Genomic DNA, 22,032 nt, shown 5'->3' on the forward strand with positions numbered 1-22,032 from the left:
GAAGAAGGGAAGCCATGTTTTCAGCTTGCACTGTGGGAGGGAGTAGGGGCTTTTGTCTCCCAGCAAGGGTGTCCACTTAAGAGTGGACTCTTAAACACCGCTCCCGGACACAAGCGACGAATGCCCAAGGAGACAAAAGCCCTTGTATTAATTTGCTAAACCTACTGTGACAAATTAGGGCACTTAAAAACAGACATTTATCACCTCATGTTTTAGAGCCTAGAAGCTTGACATCAGGGTAACACTGGGGTTCCCCTGTTGAGGGTGGAGGGGCAGCCTGCTCCCTGCTTCACTGCTGGTCTCAGACACTTCTCTGCTTGTTGATGGTGCTGTTGTGCGTCTTCACATGACCTTCGGTGTGTGTGTCTGTGTCCAAACCTCTCCCTTCTAATAGTAAGGGCATCAGGCACACCGGATACCCTAATGGCTCCCCTTATACCAGAGTTCCCCCTTTAAAGACGCTCCATAAGGTCACATACTGAGGCAGTGTGAGGCAGGGAGGGCTTCTGTGTATCTTTCCTGGGGGATGCAGCTCCGTTCACAGCAGTTCCCTTCAGGAGAAGCTGGTTGGCTTTTTTTGTGACTTTGCTTCATTTCTCTTCCTTATAAGAACAGGGTGGCTTTCATACTGATGGTTTTTGAAAGATATTTATTCAATTGTCAATTTTTAAATTAAGAAAATTAAATAAGTCTGTCTTGCTGTTTCAATCATTCATTAAAACAAAACAAAACAAAAAAACAACCCATCAGTTAACAGGGCTTGGATTTGTTCTTAGCCATTTTTGTTGATAGGTTGTAACGTCCCTGGCCACAGGGTAAATGTTTTTTCCATTACTAACTTGTGGTGCAAAACACCAGCGAGGAAAGTGAAGCCGTTCTCACTGCTTTGGGACAGAGACAACACGTGCAGCGTGTGGGCTGTGGGGAGGGCCAAGTACCAATTTACAGCGAAGACCTGTCGCCTTGGCCCACCCAGGAACAGCTCATCCGTCACTCAGGCCTTCTGTCCAAACATGCCTGACATCCCAGCGGTTATGAGAAAAGACACACGCACGTGTGTTACGTCAGAGTCTGGGCCAACCTTTGCTCTGTCCTTTTGGGTAGCTTTTCCTGCCTGGCCAGGGTGTGCCAGGGATTACCTCTGATGTCACATGCCCAAATTATTGGGAAGGGAAAGGGAGTGTTGGTGCCAGGCACAGGTCCCTGGTCTCCCGATTCTTTCACATTTTCATCATCTCCCTTCATCTTATTCAGAAGCCCTGATGTAACTAGCTGTTCTTTACAGATGGGACAGTGGGGTCACCAGGGGCACACAAGCAGTAGCACGCCTTTCTCTGAATAGTGCTAGAAAAAAAGAATCTTGAAACTAACAACCCCCCAAGTAAACTTGCGTGTAACAAAAGGTGAGGAGATAGAAACATGGAAGAACGCCCCCTGCCTCCGCCCCCCGAAAACCCAGCATGGCTTTCCGTGTTCTCGGAAGAGGGGCTTCTAGCCCCTGGTAGAGGAGACTCTGTGGAAAGAGTAAACAGGAAGTGCCAGGAAGCTATTTTTTGTTTGGTGCTGTCTTTACTTTCCCTCGACTCAGTGGAAAATGAGTCTGGACTCCACAGAACTCCTTGGTGAACAGCAAACACAACCTGGGGCCGCGCCAAGGCGTCATTCCTCAGCAGCGGTTTGGATGCAGTTCTACTCCGTGGAGACCTTGGAAGGCCCGGGGCTGAGCCCAGCAGGAAGCAGGTGGTTCACTTTAGACAAGGCTGTAGAGTGGCCAGCCAGGCCATTGTGCCCACGCCCAGAGACAGTGCTGTCCTTTACAGGTCCTGCATGCTGTCATGCTCTGGGTAGTGTCCATACTGGAGGGGGAAGACAGCTGAGGAATGCTAAGCTCCCTGGAGTGGTGGGGAGTTAGCAGTGGGAGGGAGGGAGGCGATGGGGACGGGATGTCACCTGGTCTGAGGCAGAGTTTTAGAGTTCCCAACTTGGAGCAGGGATGCATGGCTTGCAGGGGGTGGGGGATGACTGTGCTACCTGAAGGGGTCTCTTCTCACTCTCATTAGTTCATTTCTCTGGTTTGCGCTGGCGCACCCACCCGGCTGTGCACTCCGCGGTGGACGGAATTGAGGACGGTCTTTTGCTGTTGCACCCTGGTTCCGCTTGCTTTCGTGACTGTAATCTTTCCACTTTGAAGAGGGTTCCCCTTCTGCCCCGTTTCCTCAGCACCCCTTTCTGTACCTGCTTTTTCACTTAGCCATACCTAAGCTGTCATTAGATGAATACATGAGTGACTCTGAGCCTTTAAAAACTAACAAAGTAGTGTTCATTAAGATAAAGCCAGGCAGTCTCCCAAGGCTTTCCTGTCACTCACAGGCTCACCTTTCCTTTCTTGCCTGAAATACTGCCTTCTCTGGTGTCGACTCCTGCTGACTGGTTCGCACTATAGTCTCAGACAATGCCCACTTTTATGGAGCCAGAAGCCACACTTAACATCAGGCCTTTTGGGGGTCCAGTGGTCCCCTGACTGGCTGGGGGCTGAGTGGGCATTATAAGCACCTCTGAAGTGAGGGGCTGAGCTGCTGTGGCCTCTCAGAGCCAGACTAGGTCCCCAGTAGCTCCCTGAAACACACCGCTGTCCCCAGTCCCTAACCCTAACGCTTGCAGTCTCTACTTCTTTTGCTGTGTTTTCTTCCTTCTCAACTGACAGCTCTGAGCTCTTTGGTTTCATTCCCCCTACTCTCTAACTTCAGGCAAGGTCGTCTGCTGACCCTTCCTCCTTCATGCTGCGACACCATGGACTCCTCACCTGTGACTGTGCCCATGCCTCTCCTGTCCTGGAGAGGAGGCATGTGCTCCCCAGGCCATCTCAGAAGTCACTATCCAGCCTGCAGTCCAGCCACAGCTGCTCATTTCCGGTAAGAAAAGATGGGCTGCAAATGCACACTTGGAATCAAATCATCATCTCTAGGGTACCTATTGTTCCATCTCACACAGACAGAGAATACCAAAGGATGATGGGAAGTCCCACTCAGTTTTGTTAGGGAATTTCTGAAGATGCTGACAATGTCCTTGTGGTTTGAGTCGGAAACGGCCCCCTAGGCCCACGTTTTGAACATCTATTTTGAAGGCTGTGGAGTCTTTCAGAAGTGAGGCTTGGCTGTCAGAAGTAGGTCACTAGGGATAGACCTTTGAAAGTTCCCCTTGCTCCTGGTTCTGACCTGCCCTCGGCTTCCATGTGTGTAGTTATGGGAACAGTACGGTCACATTTCCCACCACCACGCCTTCCGCATTGCGCTGGACCAAAACCTGTGAACTGTGAACCAAGCCAACTTTTCCTTAGGTTGTTTCTGGCATGGACTTGACGATACCAACCAGAAAAGTGACTAATGCAGTCCTCCTTTTCAGTTATTTGTTATTATTTTTTATGTGTGTGAATGTTCATATCTGTGGATGCTGTGTAGGCCAGAGGTGAACATTAAGTATCCTTTTCAATTTTGGGGAGGCAGGATATCACACTGATCCTGGAGTTCATTGGCTGGTAGATTGAACTCAGGTCCCCCAGTTTGTGTGACAAGTATTTGACTGTCTGGGCCAGCTCTCAGCCAGGAAAGTCCTAATACAATATTCACGGTCATGTTGCATTCTTAGATATGAAGCAAATGCCACCATTTTCTTCTCAAGTCTAGTATATACCGGATCCAGGCACTCGAGGCCTTTGGAGCTGTCTTCCCCACGTGACAGGCACATACCGAGCTCGCTTTGAGCTATTACCAGTCTCTGTTTGGTGGGGTTTTCTCCTATGTCCTGGTTCTTCAAAGACCATGTTGATCTGTATGTTCATTTTCTAGGTCACTGCAACAAATTATCACATGCTTGGTGGCTTGATGGTCAGCATGGCAGTGCTCCCTGTGAAGTCCCTAAAAGAGAGAGAGTCATCCTTGAATTCTTCTAGGTTCTGGTGGCTCCAGGTACTTTTTGTTGTGATTTCAAGACTCTCATTTCTGCCTCCATTTTCAAGTGACTAAGTCTGAGTTTTCCTCCCTCCTATCTTTTTAAAGGATACCCACTTTAGGGGCCACCCAAGTAATCCAGGTTGATCTCCCTCTAAAGGACTTAATCAGGGCCAGGGAGATCACTCTGTGGTTAAAGCTCCTGCTGTACAAATGTGAGAACCAGGGTTCAGATCCCCAGATCCCACGTAAATGTTGGGTTGTCGTGGTGGCTCACCTATAATTCTAGTACTTGGAAGGCAGAGATTGGGACTCCCCATGGCAAGCTGCAAAGCGAGACTAGCCCAGTCCAGGAGTCCTGGGTTCAACTGAGAAGACTCCTGGTACCAGCCATGGGCTTCTATATGCATGCATGCACCAAACACTACGTTACATGAGAGAGAGAGGAAGGGATGGATGGAGAGAGAAGGAGAGAGAGAGAGAGAGAGGGATCTTAATAACTTTTGCAAAGAACCTTTCCCCAAATAAGAGCTTTATTTTTGGGTTGCAGAGAGAACATCCATTTTGTGGCACTAGCCTACTACCATCCCTATTCCTCTGAAGACCACTTAACCTAGGTGACCTTTCTCTCGTTATAGCTCCCAGGTTGTCTGTTCAAGCACCCTAAGAGAGACATTTCTGACATGCCATGTGCCGTGTGGGGTTGTAGCAATAGTGGTAAGAACAGGATAAGAGTTATATGCTGGGGCTGGAGAGATGGCTCAACAGTTAAGAGCACTGGCTGCTCTTCCAGAGGACCCGGGTTCAATTCCCAGCACCCACACGGCAGCTCACAACCGTCTGTGACTCCAGTCCCAGGGGACCCGACACCCATGGCAAAACACCAATGCACATAAAATGAAAAATAAACTAAGTAATTAAAAAAAGAGTTGTACGTCTTGGGTGTAAGACCAGTGTACTGGTCAAGGGCTGGAACACAGTAGGGTGTGTACAAGACTAGACTTACTCTTGGTGTTCTGCACATACAGGAGCGGCCTTCTCACGACCCTAAAAGGAAGATTTCATGACCTCCTTAAATTTCGTGCTCTAGGTGTCACTCTCCAACTCATCTGACTCTAATCTCTGTGCTGTTGTGTGCTCTGGTTTTCTAATATGGGAAGTGTAGAGAAGGCCTCCCTACTGGATAAATTGTAAGGATAAAATGAGCAACTCAAAGAGAAGATGAAGCGTAGTGTCTGCCTGGGGCTCTGTGGGCTCAGTAAATAATACCTGCTATTTCCACAACTAGGTGGTAAGCCCCCAAGATGCTGGTCTTCATATCTCATTCATTTTATGTTCCTAAGGACTACAAGCTGTCAAGATTTGGAAGCAGCCAAGATGTCCTTTGGTAGATGAATGGTAAACCGAGGTACATCCAGACAGTGGCACCTTATTCAGTACTAAGCAGAGATAGATTACCAAGCCATGAGAGGACAAGGAAAGATAAATGAATACTAAGAAATGAAAGCAGCCAGGCTCAAAGGGCTGTGTATGGTATGAGAAAAACTGTATGAGGTTCCAGAAACAGCAAAACTCCCATGACAGCAAAACGACCAGAGGCTAAGTGGGGAGGGGAGGTTGGGGGAGCACAGGGACTTCAGAGCATCTTTGGTACGACACTGTGGCGGTGATGAGTGTCACCAAGCCTTTAATCAAGTTGCAGAATACACACCTCTAAGAACACTGTCTTAGTTATGGTTTCTATTGCATTGATGAAATACCATGACTATAAGCAACTTGGGAAGTTCTTTTGCTTATCCTTCTTGTATCTCAGTCCATTATTGAAGGAAGTCAGGGCAGGAGCTGAAGCAGAGGCAATGGAGGGTGCTGCCTACTGGCTTGCTCTTCCTGGCTTGCTCAGCTGCTTTCTTTCTTTCTTTCTTTCTTTCTTTCTTTCTTTCTTTCTTTCTTTCTTTCTTTCTTTCTTTCTTTAAGTGATATTTATTTATTTATTAAATGTTTTTCATTTATTTTACATACCAACCACAGTTTCCCCTCCCTTCTCCTGTTCCCTCCCCCCACCTCCCACCTATCCCCCCCAGCTCCATTCTGAAAGGGGCATCAGCCTGCTCTCTTATAGGATTCAGCACCACCAGCCCATGGTGGCATTACCTACAATGGGCTGGGCCTTTCCACCTTAATCACTAATCAAGAGAATGCCCCACAGGCTTGTCTACAGACCAGTCCTAGAAAGGCATTTTTCAACTGTGATTCCCACCTCACAGATAACTCTAGCTTGTAGCAAGTTGACAAAAACAAAAAAAGAAAACTGACCCAGAACAGGGACCCTAATGGAGACAAGGAATGAGGCATGATAAGGATTCACGGGAATAAGCTCACTGATGGTACCAGATATGCCATGTGAGGGAGAATGTTGATAAAGGGGGGCTGTGCAAGGGCAGGGACTGGAATTATGTGGGAAATCTCTATACCTTCTGCTCAGTGTTCAAGAAGCAAAATCAAAAGTGTTCTAAAACAACATCAAACCAAACACACACTAAAAATAGTAGGCAACCAATTTCGATCCAGTGGCTTCATGAGTATTTGGCAGTTTGAGCCATTTGGTAATTGGATGAATAGTTGATAATCAGGCAATGATCCTAAGCTTTGAATCTCTAGATCAAGCACTCTCAAGCTGATTCATTTTCTTGTAGGTGCATTGTGTTCAGAAGGCTTAGGTAGAGTGCTCTGGACATGGGGAGGAAAGCCCAAGAAACTGTCTGAGGCTTGTTTTAAAATTAAAACCAGCAAAGGTAAGGTTCTGGAAGTGGGTGTGCTGGGAGACTGGTCACGCCTGCAGAGCAGCGGCTCACCCTTGGAAGGAGGTTCCTTGCTGGAACATGGAGACTATCTTGCATCTTGCCCAGGACTCTGTGAACTTCCTAGCAATGGCTTGCTCAGCTGGGTGTACCTTGAAAAGTCACTTTTTTGCTGTGGGGTTGATATTCCTCTCTTCTGCTGTGGTTGGGACTCAGTAAGTCTCAATAAGGAACCACATTGAAAGGGGTTTTTCCTAGTTCGGCCATAGCTCCTGGAGCCAATTGTTCTCCTGGCACAGGACAGCGTGTTGTGTGGTACCCTCAGGCTGGTAAGAAAGGGACAGACAAGAATTTCTGGGTGGGAAGGCTCTTCCTCGGATTTACCACAATTGCTGTTTTAAAGCAATGTATTCAATAGCCCCAGACTGGTCTATATTTGAAACCATGTATGTGTGGATTATTTTTTTATTTTTTAATTTTTGCTTCTAGATGGTCATAATAAGAGCCAGGCTGTTGATGAGTCTAATGATTAGAAGCAGCCTCACAATTCCTTATACGATCATGTTCAGTTCAACTCGGAGCTATCAGCAGTGCGGAATGTGTGGTGTTTACCTGGCAATCTCCCTAGGTGACTACATGAGAGACATGGAGGCAAGGTAAATGTGTATTAAGAAATGAAAGGAGCCGGGCGGTGGTGGCGCACGCCTTTAATCCCAGCACTCGGGAGGCAGAGCCAGGTGGACCTCTGTGAGTTCGAGGCCAGCCTGGGCTACCAAGTGAGTTCCAGGAAAAGGCGCAAAGCTACACAGAGAAACCCTGTCTCGAAAAGAAAAAAAAAAAAAGAAATGAAAGGAACCAGGCTCAAAAGGCTGCATGTTGTATGATCCCAGCTACATGACATCCTGAAAAGGTGAAACTTCAACAGAAAAAAAGACCGAGTCGAGGGATGGACAAGTGCCAGTCACATGCATTAGGCTTACAGTTGCTTAAAGATTGCCTAAATAGCAAGCCCCAGGGTTTGCATAAAGCAAACTGGACGGGTGCTGGGAAGGTTCATTTTACTCACTGCTGTGTTCATAGCCTTCTTATTTCTATTAAATTGGCATCCCAGAGGCAGGCTTCAAAGGGGCCAAGCATGTGCAGTCACTATTCCTGGATGTGTTGTGTGCCTGGAAAACACAGAGCACGCAGGCGGTTCTTGGCTTCATATCTCCGTTCATCTGAGTCATGTCCACCATCATACCTGCTTTCTTTGGAGCTAAACTTAGACATTGTCACATTATTCTTCAATAGCCACAAGGTTGCACACATCCATGAAATCTTCCTCTTTTCCTTCTTTTTCCACGAATAGAACAGAAACTCCAGTGCTGTTCATGGAACATGTGTATGTGGAGGTGGGGGTGGAAGTGTGTGTGTGTGTGTGTGTGTGTGTGTGTGTGAAGAATATATTCTTAATCTCTGCTTGAAAATCTTTTGGTGTATTAGTTTTCAAGGGATTTTGCTAATGAGAGTGTTATAGCGTAGGGTAAGCAAGCATTTAAACTAAGTGGTCAGATGGGGAGACCACTGCACTCATTGACTACGAGAGATAATTCCCAAAGCTATTACCAGAGTGGTACGTGGGACTGGGTAAATACTTCCAGCCTGTTTAGTGATGTCCATAAATGAATCACTGCTTTCCAAAGAGACAAAGTTGGACTCTGAGAATAAACTCATAACAAATCCATTTATTTCTTATATAAGCAAAATGATCCTAATATAAATATCAAGCATCTGATTTGTCACAAACCATGAAGTGTCAATTTTTTCTTTTTTTTTTTTTTAGCTCTCCAGTGCTCAAGAAACAAGAAAAAAAGTTGGATAGCAAGGGCAAAGAGTCTGGACCAGGCCTTGGCAAACTACAGACATGGATTGGCTACTAATTTTTTTGTTTGTTAATAATTACAGATGTACATCCATTCTCACTTGTTTACATATTGTCTATGGCTACATTTGTGCTATGATGGAATAGCTGAGTAGTGAGGGACAGATACCATATGGACAACACAAACCCCCAAATATTTACTTTTTAAGTCTTTACTGAAAAAGCCAATCCTTGGTCTAGACAAACAGTCAGATGAGCCAAATGTTGGCCAAAGGTTCCCAGCTTACAACTCCAGAAGGGGTGGGTTGGCTTTGGCTGTTGTCAGGCACTGAGCATGAAAAAGAGGGAGAGAAACACTCTATAGGCCAGTAAACTAAGACTTCTATCCACCTTGGTTTGGTGCACCACAGTTAGTAAAATTAGGTCTGAATATAATATATCTAACCTTGATTTCAAAAGCATTTCTGTACCGAATAATGAATTTCATTTCTCAAAACCTTTCATGCAAATGTTGGAGGGTACCAACATACTGTTGTTACGCCATGTCTGCAAAATTCTACAGTGCTCAAAACTGGGTGTTGTAACTATGAACGTGGTCCCAGTTCAAGGAAAACTCGTTGTTCTAATTGCTTCCCAATCTTTGAAACTAATGTCAAGATTTACTAGAAATTTGTTGTTTAAGGCACCAGACACATAACTTAGCTGAGCCTCCCAGAGCCAACGTGCTGCACCCATTCAGTAAAACATGTCATTAATTATCTGACTGTTGCATCCAGATTAATGGGACACTTTTCACAGTGGCAGGAACTGTTAATAATAATTTGAAGTCAGAGATGGGCTTTGGGTTATTCCAGTTTGGTCAGGAGTTCAGGTTATAATAAATAAAACATTAAAAGACTAGAAACAATTAAGATTAGCATCTCACTAGCTCCAAGTTTAGCGCCATGCACAAACACAAGTCTTCAGTGACACTGGGTGGCATGATTAAAGTGTCATTAAGGATGGATCTTATTATTTAGTTACAATAAATGTGTCCTCTTTTCTCATTGTTTAAATATTAGGTATAGCACAAACAATAAAAGTTACTACAGATTCTGCCTGCAAATGTATGTTAGTGAGTGTGCTAAGGGGAAGCAGAGAAGTCATACAAGGCACAGGTTCTTCTATTGGCTATAGTCGATAGCCAGATTCAAGGAGCTGAGACCCAATTCTCTGATCATGATTTTCCTTTTCTAGAAAAACTGGCCAAGTGTAGCCAGAAGTTTCTCAGTCCTGCCTGGCCCCACAGTCCTGCAGCTGCTTATAAAATAATCACTCAGAGGCTTACACTAATTACAAACTGTATGGCCTATGGCTTCAGTTTCTTGCTAGCTAACTCTTGGATCTTAAATCAATCCATTCCTATTAATCTATATGTTGCCACATGGCCATGGCATTGCCAGTCTGCTGGCATCTTGTTGCTCCTTTGGCAGCAGCTCATATATCTCCCGACTCTGCCCTTCTTCTCTCTGTATCTGCTTGGATTTCCAGCCTGGCTGTCAGCTTTCTTGCCATAGGCCAAAACTGCTTTATTTATTATCCAATGGGAGCCACATATATTCACAGCATACAGAAAGAAATTCCACAGTAGCAAAGCTTCAGAGGACTTGGAGGGAGAAACAGTGTGTAGTACGAATATCCTAAGAATCTAAATGCCATTTTGAGACTTGTATTGGAAGCTAAAACATAGAAACCCACCCAATAAAGTATAGGGTCTGTAACAACTTAAGGCATATGACATGTTTTCCTTCAATTTCAATGTAAATATAATAGGACCATAAGGCTGGAGAAAATACTACCATTCTAGAGTTTTATTGAAAAAATAAACATTGCTGCAAAATTTTTAACACTTGAAAAATTTGTGTATCATACTTAACACAAAGACCATGATAAAATGTGCTGTTTGAATTTTAGTACATATGCCACAGAGGTGAGCACCGTTTTATGTCTTAAATGCTCCCCACCCCCATTTTTTTCTTAAGTTTTTGAGACACGGTTTCTCTGTGTAACCCTAGCTGTCCCGGAGCTCACCCTGTAGACCAGGATGGTCCTGAACTCAGAGATCTACCTGTCTCTGCCTCCCCAGTGCTGGGTTTAAAGGTGTGCACCACCACTGCCCAGCATAGGTCCCCCCCTGCTGAGGACCGGAACCCAGGGCCTTGTGCTTGCTAGACAAGTGCTCTACCACTGACCTAAATCCCCAGCCCCCATAGGCCCCCTTTTTTCTAAGAAAAAAAAAATGCCAGCAGCCAGGTCTTTGAGTTTTTGGTATATACCAACACAGAATACCATTTGTAAATTCTGTTTTTTAAAGAAGCCCTTTATTTTCAAAGGAGGATTTTAACAGAGTTGGTTTTCTGAAAAGAAGATTTGCCATCCTGACAGGGAAAAAGGAGTAAGTCCTCACGAAAGGCTCGTAGAAAATGCCCAAGAGAAGCACATCAGACCTTTCTTTAAAGACAGGTTGTGGCAGCAGAGAGTGTTTTGAAGCCAACAAGCTGATTCTGCAAGCCACATGGAGGAGCAACCTATGCCTTCTATGGCCAAATCTTGAGCGCACATTTTTGTGTGACATCCTGCTCAAGCAGCCAGGCTCTCATTAAGATACAGCCAGTTAGATGATCGCTAGGGAGAGATGCAGGGTGTGGGGAGCACTTTGAGTTACATTCCATGAAAGCATTAGACTGTTAGAGATTAGGAGGGCCCTGATTGTCCACAGTGGGGGAGAGGACTGAATCGAATGTGCACACATGTCAGCGTGAAATAGCTGCTGACACAAATTGAACATGTGCAATGTTTTAAAAAGGTGGTATTGAATAACAGGCCAACGGCATCCCTCTCAGCATTTTAGGCTTCTTTCTTCTCTCCACTCTGGCTCCGGGTTGAGTCACTTCCATCAGGCAAGGTTCCATAGGATAAGCCATTTGAATCTGGTTGTATTTTGTCCAACATTTGTTTCCCTGTGGAGATAATAATCATAAAAGACCTTTTGAGCTCTTAAAAGATAAAAATGTCCTAATAATTTCTCTCCAGTTCTGGCCACATTTTATGCCTTTAAAAAATACTATGTGGTTACCCTCTCAATGAAAAAGATAAAACGTCAAGGAAGGAAAGGCCCACAGAAATCTCCTAGCACTTGTCATGTGGTCACACACTTATCCACATGACATCTGCCCGCTCTGCACTGGGCATGAGGACAGGTTGGAACAATCAGGAGAGCCACATAACTAGTCACTCATCTCCAGACCTTTCAACGCTATGTTTTGTCTTCCCCCTATCTATACAACAACACAGGAAACATCATGGACCAGAGCTCTAAGAGCCACTGCAGATCCTATACAGGAAGCTCTGCGAAGCAGAAAATAGTTACATACAAACAAATCCTTTTATTTTCCAGCATTTTTATTTCTTACAAAAAAATCAGTTTTAAATGAGCCCTAATGAGCATTGCTGCTGCTAATGCCAATCCTATCACTGAGTGCTCTTGATTAGGTAGCTCACATAGCAAAGAGAATACCAAACTCACTCCTTTGGTCTTCATTTCTCAATCTTATAGAAACTTTAGTGATTTTTTTTCTTTTTTTTTTTTGCTTTAAAGGCATGATGGACAGAATGGTGGACAAAACTATCTCTACTATTGCATGGAAACCTGTAGGTCACCCAAAATCCCTAGCAAAGCTGGGAGTGGGTGGGTGAGTTAGGGTGGGAGGGTGGTAAGGATGGCTGCCTTTGCTCTGGATTTTGCTTCTGTGCGTACTGTACACACACAAGCTGGGTTGTTTCTCAGTGGAAACGAGCATTGGAAAGATGGTACCCATTGTGCGTGAATGAAGTGAGGAAGGAGGGTGTTCACATCCTGGTGGTGGTGGTTGTCACTCTTGGCATCACAGGGAACAAGCTGCCTCAGTCTTCCTCAGGAATGCTATTCTTCAGCATCTGGACCATCAGTCCTTGGGTATCCCATCAAAGGGTCTGTAGGTGTCAGGAATTTGCCATTCCCCATGCATCCATGTCCTTTGACACTTTAAGGAAATCCCAGTGTGATCCTCCAAGTGACCCACATCAAGGAACTCTGGTCAGTTCCCCAACAACCTCATTGTTCTGTGCAGAACTGACATCTATAAATTATCAACATTATACCTCACTGGGCTTCATCACTAAATGCATTTCCTGAGGTAAAAATTATGTTCTTATGTTAGCATCTAAAATAGTGCCAACAATGATTAATTTATAAGGGTAAATTTTCTTCCTGTGTTCTAAAAGGATGACTGTGTGTGTGTGTACGGAGGTCAGAACTCTTGTAAGGTCGGGTATCGCCTTCAACCATGTAAACCTGTGTCATCAGGCCTGGTGGCAAGCGCTTGTATCCACTGAACCATCTCGGGCCCAAGGACAATCTACTACTATAAATCAGAGAAAAAATATACATATCTTTTTTTCTTACCAGGAATATTTCCAAAATCAATAAAAGACTGTTGTAGATGGTCATTTTCTCTATTTCTCGTCACCAAAAATACTCCAAGGAATGAGAGAAAGCACCTGTAAGAAACATGCTAATGAAGAACACAGGAATACTGAAGCAGCCATTGCATTAAATAACTGCACCCTAACTTTTACATGATGACATGAAGTCCATCAGTTTTGTATGTCCCATTTCTCATGGTAAACTGCCTCAAACTTGTCTTAATTCTTACAGCCAGTAAGAGTTATACCCAGAACCAAGACTTGGGCAGTTTCCAATAAATCTCTGCCCCAGGTTTTCACCATCTGGAGGCTAATTCAGGCTCTAAACCCTTTGGGTAGACACTAGGTCTCATTTTCTATCCATGCATGCCCAGACCCATTACTGGCATGCAACACAAGTGAAAAACAAGCTATTCTTTAATTTTCTAAGAATTCTCATTGTCCTTGGCCATAAGAGTAGTCATAGTTTCCAGACCCCAGAAGTTTGGCCGCGCCCAAATGTCTTATGAAATTAAATTTTCAAGATAGATGGTTTCCTATGTTGAAAATAGACTAGGCTCAAGTTTGCATAACAATGGTCATGCTGAATAGCAGATCAAGAGGCAGCTAAACATTAACGGGGTGTGCCTGGAGCCCATGGAAGTAGCTATTCATTGGCAACACATCGTCAAGGTTCGGCGCTCGGTTTGCCAGCAAATGTCAGTGGTGACATCCACCAAGTCTCCAAAAAAGGCCAAACTGGCTGTTTTATGATAAAAAGGGCAGCTACCAACCTGAGGTTGCTTCATCTAAGACTAGAATCTACCAGCCTTGGCCTTTCACTTGGGTGATCCAACCTAGGAGCTCCGAGGGAGAGGTGGCCTGATAGAGAACTAAACAGCTATGGAGGAACCACAGACACCAGTGGATTTATGATTTTGGCCGGAACTGAAAATCCCCAGTGTTTCAGAACTCTCAAAGGGGGACACAAGCCACAAAGCCAAGGGCACAAAGCCCTGTGTAGAGTGTTAAGTTGAAAAATATGTTTCTTGTAGTATGTTCCAATTTTCTATACTTGAGGTACTGTGCCAAAAATCCTATACAAAATTAATAGAACTTCACATACCTTACCTCTGAGACTTTTACTCACCCAAAGAGATATATAAATACAGTGAGAAGAGCAGCACCAAGGAATTCCTGGTAAAATATGATGCCTGTATAAGAAGAGGACAGAGCTAATTTTAGGGCAGGGGTATTTATAATAGCAACACATTATTTTTTAAAAAATTGTGTAAATAGCCGGGCAGCGGTGGTGCATGCCTTTAATCCCAGCACTTGGGAGGCAGAGCCAGGCAGATCTCTGTGAGTTTGAGGCCAGCCTGGTCTACAGAGAGAGATTCCAGGACAGGCACCAAAACTACACCGAGAAACCCTATCTCAAAAAAAAAAAAAAAAAAAAAAAATCAGGCCAGGCGGTGGTGGCGCACGCCTTTAATCCCAGCACTCGGGAGGCAGAGCCAGGTGGATCTCTGTGAGTTCGAGGCCAGCCTGGGCTACCAAGCGAGTCCCAGGAAAGGCACAAAGCTACACAGAGAAACCCTGTCTCGAAAAACGAAAAAAAAAAAAATCATGTAAATGTATTTTTTCTATGTGTGGCTTCCCTTAAAATGTATATTAAATATTTTAATTTAAAAGACCCTGTGTGCTATTCTTACATTTCAAGCTACTCAAAAGACTTGCATGGTCTTGTAGGCTTAATATAATTATCAATGTTATAAAACCAACGTAGGTTTCGTAAGCAGAAATTTCATTTTTGTCTATATGTGCATGTATTTGCATATGCATGCATAGTCATAAGTGTGCATATGCTAGAGGCCAGAGCACAACCTGTGTCCTTTCTCATGAGCTGTACATCCACTTCATTTTTAGAGGCAGGGTCTCTCACTGACCTGGAACGTACCAATGTGGTTTGGCTGGCTGGTCAGCCTCTGGGGTCATAGACACAGCTCCACCCCCTTTTTTAAATGTGGAAAGCCCTTTACTGAGATGTTTTCCCAGCACTGTAAACAGCAATGTCTTATTCAGTCCAGGGTTTCTCTGTGGAACATGCAAGAGAACCAAACTCCAGCAACCGTCTTCCACCAATGGTTTTCATCAGGAGTCAGTGGACCCACCGTGAGAAGCAGCTGGATGGTGAGGCCACTGTCATGGCAGGCCTGCTCCAGGCTGCCTGCTGCAGCAATGCTATCTCTTTGGCTATATCCTATGTTCTGTAAGTCTGGCCAGATGCCCATACGGGCACTAGCGGAATCTCTGGCAACTGGGCGTTGCCTTGACCCATTTTTCTCCATGGAGCTTTCTGCCATTTTCTTCCTCTGGTTTCCCCTGTAGGCCATGGGGAAAAAGCATGTATCATCTGGTTTAATGACTTCTTCCAGTTAGTCCCAATGATTTCTTCATTTAAGGTCCAAAGGACTTTGCAGAGCTTTTATTAAGTAGGAAATTTTTAAATCATAGACCATCTGAAACTAGCTGTGTGTGTGGTGGGTGCCAGTTTTGCCATATCTTTTAGAAGGTACTCTATAGGTACTGGAGACACCATGGTGAGCAGGGTGAGACCTACCCTTAGGAGAAGCTTACTCAGTCTCAACCTCACCTCCTCACTTACAGAATGAACCTCATCCACTTCTGCTGAATGTTTCCACATGGATGCGCACTTCCCAAGCACTCCCTGTGCTGTGATGGACCTCTCTTTAATCATGTGAAGGTTTTTGTTAATCTAGGCAATGCACCCTAATGATAACTTCTCTAAGGGCATGTAAGCTGTATCTATGTGCTCACTCTTCAGCCAAGTAGTAACGAGCTTGTTTGTACACACCTCCCCCAGTGTTTGAGATTTCTGTGTCATCAGAATGAGTTTCTGGAAATGGAATTTCTGTTTTAGAGAGCAGAGACTTTTTTTATTTTAAAACTACATTAAAAATGTAATGTAAATTTCTAGTACTTGAAAGCCATTATTACAAACTATTTAGGATAATTAAGAAATGAGGTTAATAGTCATCTATAATAATCAAACTTATAGTCATGTTAGGTATGTTTTCAAGATGTAACATTTACCATCTTAACCGTTTTTATGTATGAAGTTCAGTAGTGTTAAACGTATTTGCATTGCTGCATATTCAAATCTGACAACAGTTTCATTTTGAAAACTTGAAACTGTATTCTGATCAAGCATTTCCTCTTCTCTTCTCTGGTAACCACCATGTGTTTCTTTCAAGTACATGGGCTCACTACTTTCCTTTTCTTTCTGAGATTGACTTGATTCTCTTAATAATGTCCTCGTGTTTCACCAGCACTGGAGCAAGTGGCAGAATTCCCTTTCTGTTAAATGTGAATAGTATTCTATTGTGTGCACTCATTACATTTTTCTGTCCACTCATCTGTCAATGGATACTGGGATTGCTTTCATCTTTTGGCTATTATGGTTACTGTTATAAATTTGTGTTCATTTTTGGGGTACATACACAGGAGTAGAATTGCTGGATTGTAGAATAATTTAAAAAATTTTGAGAAACTGCATACTGTTTCCCATAATGGCTATATAATTTTATATTTCCATTTACCAATAGTACAGGAGTTAACATTCCAATGTCTCATATCTTTGCTGTTACTTTAAAAAAATTTTTAGTAGTGGCCACCCGAGGGTTGGAGTGATTACTCAGCAGTTAAGAGCATTAGCTGCTCTTCTAGAGGTCCTGAGTTCAATGCCCAGTACCCACATGGTGGCTCACAACCACCTATAACTGTAGTCTCATGGGATGTGATGCCCTCTTCTGGGGTGCAGATGCACATGCAGACAAAACACCATACACATAAAATACATAAACAAATAAGCCTTTGGCTGGGCATATTCCTTTAATCCCAGCACTCAGGAGGCAGAGGCAGGCAGATCTCTGTGAGTTTGAGGTATCACAGTGATTTCTAGGATAGCCAGGACTACATAGAGAGACACTATCTCCACAACAAAACAAAATAACACCACAGCAAACAGTAGTCATCCTCTGAATGCGTGAAGTGACATCTCATTTTCTTTCCTTGCTGATTACTGATGTTTGGCGTCATTTGCTTGCTGGCCATTTTATATTTTCTTTGCAGGCACATTTAGGTCCTTTGCCCACCTAAAGTCAAGTCACTCAGGTTTTGGTGTTGACTTGTAGAAGCTTTTTTAACGCCCTTGATAATACCATGAACCTCAGTCTGGGAGAGCGGCGCCAGCTCCCCAGCCCTGTGAGGTGCCGATGACAGGGCAGACTTGTCCAGGCTGGCCACTGCGATAAAAACCAACGCTTATTAACTTGGCAGGAAGGAACTAACCATTTCACCTTCACTGCTGGGAGGAGAGGCCATCGAAAAGCTTCCCTGCCACTCCACATGCAACATCAGACGAGCTGTTAGTATTTCTAGAAAGTCCTGAACGCTATACACAGCCCTATTAGCTGAAAAACCTTCTGCTCAGGGAACTACATTATTTTTTACATTTTTCTGTATATTGATTATTAGGGTGCATGTCATACCTGTAATCTTTTTGCTTTTTATTTTAGCTTTCTGATAATTCTAGGGCACATCAACATACAATCTTTTATCACTTTCACTAGAAAGCACTAGACACTAAAAAAAGATAGATGCCTTGGGATATAAGCTTTTCTTACAGTATTTCTTTGAGGTTCAATTTTTTGGGAAACAGAAGGCTGTATGAATTACTTCAAGAACCTGTCCATTGGCCTGGGGGCACATATCTGTGGTCCCAGCACTCAGGATGCAGAGGCAGGAGGATGATGAGTTAGAGGCCAGCCTGGTCTACATAGCAAGTTCCGTAGCAGCAGCCTGACAAGAAAACGGCAGATACATCAGGTAGCTTGAGATTATTGATAATATTGAGCCAGGGCCTACCATTATCAAATTTATACATGATTTACTTGAATTTAGTGCATTTTGGTTTGGACCAAGTTTTAAGTTTGTACTTTTTTAACATTATATCTCTGCAAATGTAAAGGTATTTTCATTAAAATACAAGAGCTCTAAGAGAGGACTAGCAAATGTGGAGTCTGTCAGGCCTTCTGTGCAATGGTAAATTAGATCAGGGACCCTGTTCTCTCATTAAGGTGATGTGGGCACAGAGGATGAATTCAAGGGACTGGGGTGTTTGGCCTGCAGGGAAGACTCGAGAGGATTTTCCTGTCACTTTGATTAGCAGGAGCTGCAGGCAGAAGACTGAGAAAGTACAGCAAAGGTGAGTGTCTTGAATTCATAAGGAAACTAATTTGAGCTCCAGAGTAAGGAAACACTTTCTAGTCATTAGAACTCTCAAGTCAATGAGAGCCATCAAAACAGGACTGAGCTGCATGAGGAAGCAGAGAGCCCCAGGGAGTATCCACACAAAGGAGAGGACCTCGAACGAAATTAGACACTGGCTGGAGGCTGGGGACATGGACACCCAAAGCTTCCTTGTTCCTCCTTTGAGTCTGAAAAGATCTTGTACTTGTGCTGGGGTGGTTTTGCCTTCCGTGGAAAGCCAGAACTCACCTGCGATGATGGCACTAGTTGTGAAGAAAACATGGTTGACTGGAACCACTGTGGTCATCGTGTAGAGCTTTGTGGCTTGATTCAGGAACCTATAGGAGATGGCAATTACTGAGGCTCCAGGTCAGCAGCGCTCAGCAACACGCTAACAATAACTTGAAGAAGTGCATGCTCTGTAGCCTCAACTACAAAGGAGAGGAAGTGCAGAGGAAGGGCACTTCCAATCAGCGGTCCGAGCTTCGATGCATCTGATGTATGAGATCAGATGTCAGGTTTTACGGTCTGTTTAAACCAACAACAGTACCAATGAAAAGCAATTAATCATATTCTGAGGCCACAGAAGTTTGAGTTGGAAGTGATTCAAGCTGCTGGACCAGTATCACGCCGGGGCTGATTCATTAGGATAGACCTTAGAACCTGTGGAATATCATATCTGGGGAACGTACAGCTATCCACTGACATGCCACGTGCCAAGAAAGCAGACAGAGAAGCAAAGGAATGTTTAATGTTTCAAAAGCAATGCTTGGTGCTCCAGCTGCAGAGCACATGTGGGAGCTGAGCTTCTGCTCCGGCCACCCCCAGGAACACAAGTTCCCACACTGGCTGTGCTGCTCAGGCAGAGACAAAGCAGTGCCTTGCATGGGCATTACCTGGGAGGTTTCAAAAAGTACTGCTGTTAGGTAGGGCGAGTGATCTGCTCACTCTCCAGCAAGGACAGCAGATGTCAAGAATAACTGAAAAAAAAAAAAGAGGTTTGTGGATAAAGCTAGTGTGTGTGTGTGTGTGTGTGTGTGTGTGTGTGTGTGTGTGTGTGTACACATGTACAAACAAACCTTGGGTAATTTTAATGGAAATCAAGGTGGAGGACTACGTTTTTACTTTGAGAGAGAGTTAAATAAGGTTGACAAGATACAGTCTTCCTTTAGCTGTGTCTGCCTTTACATTCCTGAAGTGTGCTATAAAGTAATGACACTAATCACTAAATCCCCCAAGGCACTGCAGCAGCACCGATTAATTCAGAAGACAGAGGTGGCGAAATAGAATGGTGAAGTATGATAAACACACTCCATCTCAGGAAGTAGATTCCTCCTGTCACTCTCCTGCCTCAGGCCCAAGATCTACTTACCCACAGGATAGACTGCTGCCATCTGTAGAACAAGCCCCACCCCTCATCAGCAGTTTGAGATCTGGTTTCCTTCTGGGCACTGGGAGATGCTTCTGCATAGTGTTTTGGGGTGAACTCTCTGGCTAACTCAAAAGAGCCCAGCAGGCAGAGGTTTAATCACAATGTGAAAAGTGGGGAGAGTGATTAAAACAGATGGAGGTGGGGGACAGGAATTAAAAATGTTCCATGTCACCAGTATTAGGACCCAAGAGAAACATGAAACAATCATTCCTAAATCCCATGGGTATGAAGGAAATTCTGGCCAAAGATACAAAGTTCTGGAGAAAGGGTTTTCCTCCGGGCCAAACGTCTGGTTTCGTCCATCTCTGGGCAATTAATGAGCATGAGCTAAGAGATGGAGGTGAAGGGTTCATGCATTGCCTATATTTAGAAAGAAGCCCTGGATGTGGACCGGCCCCTTTGATTTATTGCTAATGACAACCTGTGTGCGATCGGTATTAATTACAAGCAGAAGAGCATCAGGGAAGCATCGAGCCCACTTAGCTGGATGGCGGCCTCACTTCAGACTGTGCAAGACGTGAAGGCAGTTCTCAGTACGAACTAATCACTGGATGGAAGAGGAAAGCAAGGCATGCTGGCTGTGGAGAAGCCGGAGGTCTTTACCGTGAGAGACCATTTTACTTATCACCTAAGCCGGCGCACAGAGAGGCCCAGGGGTCCTGAAGGGCCGTTGACTTTGTGGACACTGACTTACTTGACTTGGAAAACACAAGAGGCGACCATGATGACAAGCATGATATAGAAGATGGCGTACGTGAGCTGCATTTTACCCGTCACCGAGAGAGTGATCATGCCTGAGACAGCTTTCACTGAAATCACAGTCAATGAGGCTGGAAGACAAGAACACAAACAAAATACTATTGGAGACTGAGGTACAGATACATATCTGAAGTTTACTTGCTGGAGCGGCTAATGTGCCAATTGTGCTTTCAGGACCGTCTTTGGGAAGGCGTGTGCCAGGGCGGACGCACGCAGGCCTCTGCTGCTCACACTGTGTTGCCGTGGGACGGGGGCCTTCTCCTCTGCAGCAAGGTGCTCACTTTCCAGCCCCAACTGTTGGAAGACTGCCACGGAGACAACAGGAAGCACTCTCAGATGGGAAAGGCAAAGGCAGTGAGTGAGGGGAAGCAACAGGCCAGAGCGCCGAGGCCTCCCGGGGAAAATGACAGTGGACAGTGGGAAGTTCAAAGCTGAACAGGCCAGAAGACAGGAAGCAAAAGGCTTCACCGAGCAGCCTGAGTTTACTGAGGGTTGTGTGAAGATTTTGTTAGTGAGTGCCATGCCCTTTCTGACAAAGACAATAAAGAGAACCAGGACCAGAACTGAGTATTCATTTCTCAGACTGAACCATAAGTATGACATTTACATGAGCAGCATCTTCTGATGTTCTGTGCTGAGGAGGGACGGGGTGGGAACAACTTTTCATAGGTTCCAGAAATCAATGAAGAAAAACAGACTACAAAATGGACTGCCAAAGCAGCCTGTATTTTCTTTTCACGTTTCTATAGAATCCAGAGCTTTTTATCTGTCTCAGATCCTTTGAAATTATGTTGCAAACCATTTCATACTTCAGCTGAAACCATAGGAAATTCTCAAGCAGGGGCTGAGGAGATGGCTCAGTGGATAAAGTGTCTGCTGCGTAAATACAGGACCTGAGTTCGAATCCCCAGAACAAATGTAAAAACTGTGGCTGTGTGCATCTGTAACCGCACTGCTGGGCGTGGGGTAGAGGCCGAGACAGTGGGTCCTGGGAGGTTTCTGGTCAGCCAGTCTAGCTCCAACAGCAGGCTTCAAGTTCAGTGAGACTGTCTTTAAAAGGTGGAAAAACGACTCCTCAATGTCAGCCTCAGGCCGTCACCCATGCCCAGAGGAGCAAGGCACACATGCAAGACACAGCGCACATAAGAAGAAAATTCACAAGTAATTTTTTACATGAAATCAAGTAATTACAAGCCAAACACAATGTGAAAGGGAGGAAGTCCTGTATTACTGCTGTTGGTCTACATGGGTCATAATATATCAGAGTGTTTTCCTTCTTAGCTTTTAAAAAGAACATGTAAAATATATAAAGAATATGTTTAAAGTAGGTAAAGACCATCCATAACTGTATTTTTCAAAATCTGAAGATTCACTATAATTTGAAGAATACTATGGCACACTTCCAAGCTAAGTATT

The 22,032-nt window shown here is 44.4% G+C and overlaps 1 protein-coding gene across 4 annotated transcripts in view; it reads right to left on the bottom strand.

Annotated features, from left to right (window-relative positions):
- Window positions 1–8,452: 8,452 nt before the first annotated feature.
- Nipal2 (NIPA like domain containing 2) overlaps window positions 8,453–22,032 on the bottom strand; it is an 87,985-nt gene continuing 74,405 nt past the window's right edge. For 3 of the 4 annotated variants that reach the window (XM_052747605.1, XM_052747603.1, XM_052747602.1), the window contains 5 exons: window positions 20,552–20,687; window positions 18,675–18,763; window positions 14,242–14,305; window positions 13,093–13,187; window positions 8,453–11,608 (listed from right to left, as the gene is read on the bottom strand). In XM_052747605.1, the coding sequence (XP_052603565.1) occupies window positions 11,496–11,608; window positions 13,093–13,187; window positions 14,242–14,305; window positions 18,675–18,763; window positions 20,552–20,687 (497 nt within the window). In that variant the 3' untranslated portion in view covers window positions 8,453–11,495. The remainder of the gene's footprint in view (window positions 11,609–13,092; window positions 13,188–14,241; window positions 14,306–18,674; window positions 18,764–20,551; window positions 20,688–22,032) is intronic. The other variant, XM_052747604.1, reaches the window with a different exon arrangement.

This window comes from Peromyscus californicus, unplaced genomic scaffold (genome assembly GCF_007827085.1).
Source record: "Peromyscus californicus insignis strain IS unplaced genomic scaffold, ASM782708v3 Scaffold_20__1_contigs__length_68692818, whole genome shotgun sequence".
Classification (NCBI taxonomy): domain Eukaryota; kingdom Metazoa; phylum Chordata; class Mammalia; order Rodentia; family Cricetidae; genus Peromyscus; species Peromyscus californicus.